This window comes from Penaeus vannamei, unplaced genomic scaffold (assembly GCF_042767895.1).
Source record: "Penaeus vannamei isolate JL-2024 unplaced genomic scaffold, ASM4276789v1 unanchor9, whole genome shotgun sequence".
Taxonomy (NCBI): Eukaryota; Metazoa; Arthropoda; class Malacostraca; order Decapoda; family Penaeidae; genus Penaeus; species Penaeus vannamei.
In genome coordinates, this window is record NW_027213013.1 from 37,501 (window position 1) to 45,000 (window position 7,500).

Consider the following 7,500-nt stretch of genomic DNA (forward strand, 5'->3'; position numbering starts at 1 on the left):
ATTTGGCATGTATGCAACCACATACTTCAAAACAGACTCTTACTAAATATGCCAGTAAACCAACTTGGGGGTAATGTGTTAATATGTTTATACCCAGTTGTTATACTGAGCAACACTGACCTTTTTTTTTAACTGCTCTAAGTGACTAGTGGTACTAATTCTAAGATTTTTTAAAATTAAAATCTGTAGCAAAGAAGAAAATTATATTGGAAATGCCCCTTTTTAAATAATACTCTCTACTTTTGTACCTTCCCAGGTTTAAGACGAGATATTAGAAGACCCATATGCATGTCTAATCATCTCTTACTAATTAATACAGTCTTGAAGAGATATTACAAGTTGTCAATTCACATAGAAAAGAATACTATGAAAAATATAGTCCTTTTGTTATCTATTTTCATCACAGTTTTGGAATTGGGCAAAGGCCGAACACCATATCAGGTCACTTGATAAATGCTGTAGAAGTTACTATCTACAAAACTACTGAATTCTTTGTTAACCAGTTTTTCAGTTTTCTAAGTGTGTGTTATAGGTACCTAAATGCTTCAAAGTTTTATGCTTCTTAAAATCTAACAATTAATATTGTTTTTAATGAAGAGATAATTAAAAAGTTTGGGCAGTATGCGATCTAATCCACACGATTTTGCCAACTACAAAGTTCTGTTAATCTAAGATATCTATATAAAAATGCAGTCTATTTCTACATGCTTTTCTTAGTATGAAAAATTAATTTCTGAAGCAAATTTCTTCTTTCAAAAATAATTAGTTTGTAATATGGAATGAAATGAAATTCAGAACATCAAATGCTAAACCCTAACCTATTTTTGAACTATCACAGTATTAAGTATATAAACCAAATGCTTGTTACAGTGAATCTTTGTTTTGGTATAACAATGGCATATAAAGAGAAGTGCTTTACATTATTAGCAATAAAGCCATTATAAGGACTAAATACTATGCATCAGATACTCATGATTTTAGCTGATGCATCTTATCACCACTGGTCTAAAGCCATCCATTAATTTCGACTTCCGGAAGGCAATGAGTACCATGATTAGAGTAATATAAATGATAATGAAGACAACACTAATAATAATAATAATAATAATAATAATAACAACAATATCAATAATAATCAAGATTATAAGGCTGACAATCATAACAATAATAAAAATAATAATCATTAATAAAGAAAAAATAATAAAGAGATAAATGATAATGATAATAATAACACCATCACAAATATGCAGGCACTATGTAACACTGCAGTCAGCTTACTTAGTGTTACAAAATCTTTAACCAACACTAGTATCGGATCAGTTCTTTAGCGAGTCGCACGCTGGTTGTTGGCAAGGTCGGATATCTTGTTCTCGGCCAACGACAGCCTTTGCTCGAGGATGACAACAGTTTGGGTTAAGGTGTCAAGCTGCGTGATGATGTGCTGGAGAGAGCTCTGCATCTGCTGCAGGGTGGCTGCATTGTCATCCTGGCTGCCTCCTCCATTTTTCTGAAGGGAGAATGGTATTGCTATATTTATCTCTAAAAATGACACATACTCAAAAAGTGAATCCTCTCGTGGAGCAAGTTATCAGATACATATTTGCCTGAATGAGAATAAAGATGTAATTCATCACAAAATAATCACTTCACTTAACATTATAATGCCTTATGTACTACACTTGTCTCAGTACAATCAGGATACCACAAAGGAAGCAAAGAAAGATTCATTGCCTCTGAACCTGTCCAATGACTATGGATAACTGACTTGAAAATTTCAGGCCAAGAAAAGTAAATATGCTTAATCCTTTGACAGTCATCAATGTATAGGGATTACAATTAACTAAATCAATTGCCTCAAAACATCTATATGCCCAGTAAAATAACATTCTCTGTCATAATACCGTCCATGGATATATGACCCCTTAAAATGTGAATCTAATTGGCCTATTCTTGAAACTAAATTCAATTTTCTTTTATAGACCATCTCCAAATCAAATTCATCTGATCCCATTTCTTAGAACCCATACTTTTAAATATAGAATCTAACATTGAAAAAGTTTTGCCTAAGGTATCAATAGGATCCTTCCATACTGGGATATATGCATCAATGGTGGCCTTGCCTGCCCATTCAATATACACTAAAATATTTACTCAATCTGACAATAACAGAAGCTTGGCTCCTTGGCTGATCATATTACTTTTGATAGTGGAAAATTCCTGTAATACTAAATAATTACACTTTCACCTAAGCACCTCATACTGCTGCACTAGACTAAATAACAAGGAATTATTAACCACAGGCTTTAGTGTTTCCAATGATCAAACCACCATTCATACACATAAGAGAAATAAAAGAAGAAAGAAACAAACAAAGAAGCAAAAGCAAAAGCAGAAAGAGAAGAAGAAAAGGAAAAAAGAATAATAAGACAAAAAGGAAGAAAGTAAAATCTCTTTATCAGTAATACATCTTTCATACCCACAAACTGCTAGGAAGCTCTCACCTGGTTCCCATTAACGTCGCTGCTATGGGATCTCCCTTTCGCTCCACCACGACTCTCAACAGTAGTAACTTCCTCCTCTTCTGACGAATCATCAGGCACTGAGACAGTCACATCTAGGGGCTGCCTGTGAGACACGTCCTGTGTCACATCCAGGCTCTCACACTGATCCACAGGCTCGAAGTTGGTCTTCCATACCATCACCTGTGCAGGTAAAGCAGGTCTTTATAGTATGGTTTATCATTATTAATATCATTATCATTATTATCAAAAAGAAAAAGATACACAGTCCCTCTTCACAAAAAAATCCTGAATGGAAATCAGGGATCAAACTTAATAGGATATGAAACAAATTTTAAGTTTCTGAATGTAGAAATTAAACATAGATGTTCAGACATAAATACATGCATTCCAGAGACACACACACACAAACATAGAAACCAGACACACAAAAATACAAATAAAGAACTATGATCGATCAATTCTTTTACTTCCCCTCTGTAAGTATAAGCACAAACAGCAATATCCACACACTAAAATAAATACTAAATAGATACACACTAAGTCAATCAAATAAAATAAAACAAATTCATAAAATATACACTACTATACCTGCTTGTCATTTCCACCAGAAGCAAAATACTCTCCGTTGCTAGCAAAGCCGCAGCATGTGACAGGGCCTTGGTGTCCGTGCAGGGTATAGATGGGACGTCCCTCAAGCAGGTCAAGCAGCTTCAGTGTACCATCTGCAGAGCTGGTTAGGAGAAGGTGTCCTGGCAATGGACAACAAGGAAAGATCAATTAGAATGTTTAAATTGCAAGAAATGGGAGAAAAAGAATAAGAATAAAAATAAGAAAAGTTTCACAGTACTTATTCTTTATTCATTCATTATTCATAATTATTATTTTCCATTTCGTTCAATTTAAACTTTTAAGGAAATGTTAAAAGTACAACTTTCCGGGCCATCTAAGTTTCCCAATTTCTGACAACACACACATACTTATCTCACTCTAATCTACAAAAAGCCTATATTCTAGCATGCAAAACAGGTGACAGAATAAAAATATCATTACATAAGCTACTGATGCTACAAAGGTAGCTTCAGCCAACAATAAAAAAGATAACAACTATAATTCTCTTTTGTAAAATATTGTATTCAAAAGTCAGCAATATGACCATCATACCTTTAGACTTAATTAACATGAAAAATCAAATAAAAGAAGGTACAAATACCCACCAGATGGATGGAATGAGAGATCATGTACCGGACCAGAGTGGGCAACATAGTGCTGTAACAGTTTCCTTGTACGGATGTCATAAATCTGTACAAAAAACAAACAAGTTATATATCATAAAACATTTTTTTTTTTCTTCTTTAATCTGACATCATCTGAATCATATCTATCAGTAATTAAAAAAATGACAAAGAAAAAAAGAAGAGAAAAGTAAGTGAAGAAGTAGAAAGATATGAACATGCGAGAAATCCTGCAAACTTACTCTGACTGAGCTGTCTGAACCAGCAGTTGCAATGCAAGTTCCTGAGGGATGGAAAGCAACACGTGTCGTTGAGCCTTTGAGCTCTGGGAAAGTGTGAAGTGTGCTTGCTGACTGGACATCGTGAAGCTTGACAGTCTTATCATCTGCGCAAGACACAAGCATTCGACCATCAGGAGAGAACCGAACACAGCGCACCTTGATGGAAAGAATTATATATAAGTTGTCATTGGTGATAATCCTGTTTCAGTGAAAACAAAACAACAGTGGACTCAATGTAAACGAATATGATTAGTATGTGCTGCAGCATTCGATCCTAAAATGAAAAATGAACTTTTATATCAAAGTAACAACTTTATGTATATACATCTTTAAGAAAATCATTAATATATAATCCCTCCTCAATAACAAGAAAAAATACTTTGACAGGCACTTCTTGTTCATAGAAACACTATAACATACTCAAAGAGTGTGATCTAGCAAATTGCAAGATAAAAAAATTTACCCTTTCAAATACAGAAAAATGTTTTATGGCCATTTCATCAAGAAAATAATTGAGAACCTTGGTTACTTACCCAGTTTGTATGAGTTGGCAATGAGCACTCAAACTTGTGATTGTGGACTTTCCAAATCTTGATAGTCTTGTCGTCTGAGCCGGTCACCAATCGCTGGCCATCGGGGGAGAAACTGACAGACCTTACACTTGCATGATGTGCACGGAACTCTGTCGAGTCACCTGTAAGAAGATTGGTCTTGCTGTAATCTAAAACTTTCAGTGGGGAAAGAAAGCCTTTTAGTATTTCTTGAATTGCACACAGACTGTCACAATAAAGAAATGTGTCATAGAACTAAACATCAATAACTTTTAATGTAGTTTTGAGACAGATAGCACCTTGACAAGAAATAATACATGGTGTATAAGAACTTTCTTCAGGTAACCATACCGCAAGCCAAATCAAGAGGATTATACTAGCAACAATGCTTTTTACACTTATAAATACCTCTAATGTTTGTGACCCAAAGCCTAACAGTACGATCCCGCGAGGCTGAGGCCATTAAGTTTCCACTCGGCGAAAAGCAGACATCGTAAACTGAGTCAGAGTGACCTACAAATCTGTGAAGGAAAACCATATAAAATCTGTATAGTGTTTCCCTTCTGAAACTTTTTCATATCATGAACAAAAATATAATCTTTTAAAAAACGTTTTTCTTTCATTCTCATTACTTCCTACAATAAGGAATGAAATAAAGCTGCAAAACGATCACAATTCTTTTTACATAAATTAAAGTCACACAACAACTCAAACTCCCAAATTCCTTTATCTTTAAAAAACATTATTCTCAGAAAGGATTATACATAAAAATCAAAAGCAGTCCAACCTGTATGCTCGAATTTGTTGCTTGAAGTTCCAGACCATGACTGTGTGGTCCAAGGAAGAGGACACCAGCTGCTTGCCATTTGGGCTGAAGTCGAGAGCCGTGACCACATCCCTGTGTCCTCGGAAATGTCTCTCTAGGGTAGGGTCTTCGCTACTCATTTTGTATTATTTCCTTTAAGAGAGACAGCAAAATCAGGTTGTTTTATATAAGATACTGAGATATCTTTAAAAATATGAAATCAATGCAGTGTGTCTTCGTACTGTCGGTAATTTGCCCTAAGATATAGTTATTTTCAACTATTTACAACTTGTATATTATTGTTACAAGCATCTCCTGTAACTGGTGCAAGATTTTAGTGGACTGAATGAATATATCAACATAAAGCTTAACAAAATGAGAATTTCTGTCCTAAATATGCACCAGTCAAATTCAGATGACTGAAATTATATAAACATTATCGTGAAAAATATTAAATTATTGTTTCATGCCAAATTCAGACTGCTGTAATAGAAAAGTGAAAAGCAACATTTAGGGATACCTATATATATATATATATATATATATATATATATATATATATATATATATATATATATATATATATATATATATATATATATATATATATATATATATATATATATATATATATATATATATATATATATATATATATATATATATATATATATATAGACATATACATATACATATATACATATATACAAACACACACACATACACACATACATACTTACATACATACATACATACATACATACATATGTATGTATGTATATGTATATATGTATATATGTATGTATATATATATATATATATATATATATATATATATATATATATATATATATATACATATATATATATATGGATATAGGAAAAAAAAAAAAAAATGAATACGACTCAAAATAATATATGTTACACAAAGAAAATCAATAAGTTAGTGTCAAGGTAAATACATTAAGCTCATTGCAAAACCTTTCACATCAGCCAACACGCACACACAGACACACAAAATTATAAATAAATAAATAGCTAAATAGATAAATAAATAAATAAATAATAATAATAATAATAAAAACTAAATAAATAAATAGATAAATAAATAAATAATAATAATAATAATAAAAATTAAATAAATAAATAAAAAATATAAAAGTACAGTAAAGATAAAGCTCTATGAAATGAAAGACAGAAAGGAAGAAAATTACTTAATTAATTAATCAATTGTTTATTTTGCTATTATCATTCATTCATCAATTATCACTTATTCACTTGTATCATAAATACAAAAATCAGATAATAAGCGGTATAATTATTGGACAGAAAGACAACTGAGGCAGAACAGATCTCCTTTGCCGCAGTTGTTTTCATATATCTATAGAAGCACAATAAACAGACAAGCCACAGTTTGACTGGTGTCACATGAGCCTGTCACAGCAAACCCCAAATTATTATTATTGTTATTATCATTAACTCTAGCCATCTTTTTCAGTGACAATTAGGGTGTCGCACGATGTACCACAACCCTCAAAGCTGTCTTGTGATCAGAGGCAAGACGCATTGTTAAGCTCAGCCCATTTCTGCGACATAATGGGAATGGCTGTGGTTGATGGTATATGTTTTAGTATATTAGTTACTTTTTCAACCAGTACAAAGTATTTTGGAATATAATATCCTAGATGGCTCTTGATACCTTATGGTGGGTTGTGCTGTGCAGTATAAGTACAAATATGCATGAAGTATCTGAAGTACTGGATGTGGCAACTTGATAAATATTTACCACCTGCTCGACTCCTGTCATGTGAGAGGCGTTGCTTTTGTTGTTACCGCTGGAAAACACGGCATTTATCAAATTTTGACGTAACAACTCTACAATTAGTTATTATCACACAACTTTATCCCAACAACTCAAAACATTAATAATTTTTTGTAACTTTAACTTTACATGAACAGCAGCGGGATATACATTTCAGAGGACACCAATGCCTTCAGAGCTTGGTTTATAGTGACTGGCACAGACTTCACGCCCATTTTTACACCAGCAAATTCAAGCAGACTGCTATCACATGTATTTTGGCATGATAGAATCTTTACATCTCCCCG

The 7,500-nt window shown here is 32.8% G+C and overlaps 1 protein-coding gene across 2 annotated transcripts in view; it reads right to left on the minus strand.

Annotated features, from left to right (window-relative positions):
* The window catches only part of LOC113824376 (POC1 centriolar protein homolog A), a 9,040-nt gene that overhangs the window by 694 nt on the left and 846 nt on the right, over positions 1 to 7,500 (minus strand). For both annotated transcript variants that reach the window (XM_027377117.2, XM_070119292.1), the window contains exons 2-9: positions 5,374 to 5,544; positions 4,995 to 5,107; positions 4,569 to 4,729; positions 3,997 to 4,191; positions 3,737 to 3,821; positions 3,111 to 3,271; positions 2,502 to 2,702; positions 1 to 1,507 (exon numbers count right to left, since the gene is read on the minus strand). The exon at positions 1 to 1,507 is cut by the window's left edge and continues 694 nt beyond it. In XM_027377117.2, coding sequence (XP_027232918.2) covers positions 1,325 to 1,507; positions 2,502 to 2,702; positions 3,111 to 3,271; positions 3,737 to 3,821; positions 3,997 to 4,191; positions 4,569 to 4,729; positions 4,995 to 5,107; positions 5,374 to 5,531 — 1,257 coding nt within the window. In that variant the 5' untranslated portion in view covers positions 5,532 to 5,544 and the 3' untranslated portion in view covers positions 1 to 1,324. The remainder of the gene's footprint in view (positions 1,508 to 2,501; positions 2,703 to 3,110; positions 3,272 to 3,736; positions 3,822 to 3,996; positions 4,192 to 4,568; positions 4,730 to 4,994; positions 5,108 to 5,373; positions 5,545 to 7,500) is intronic.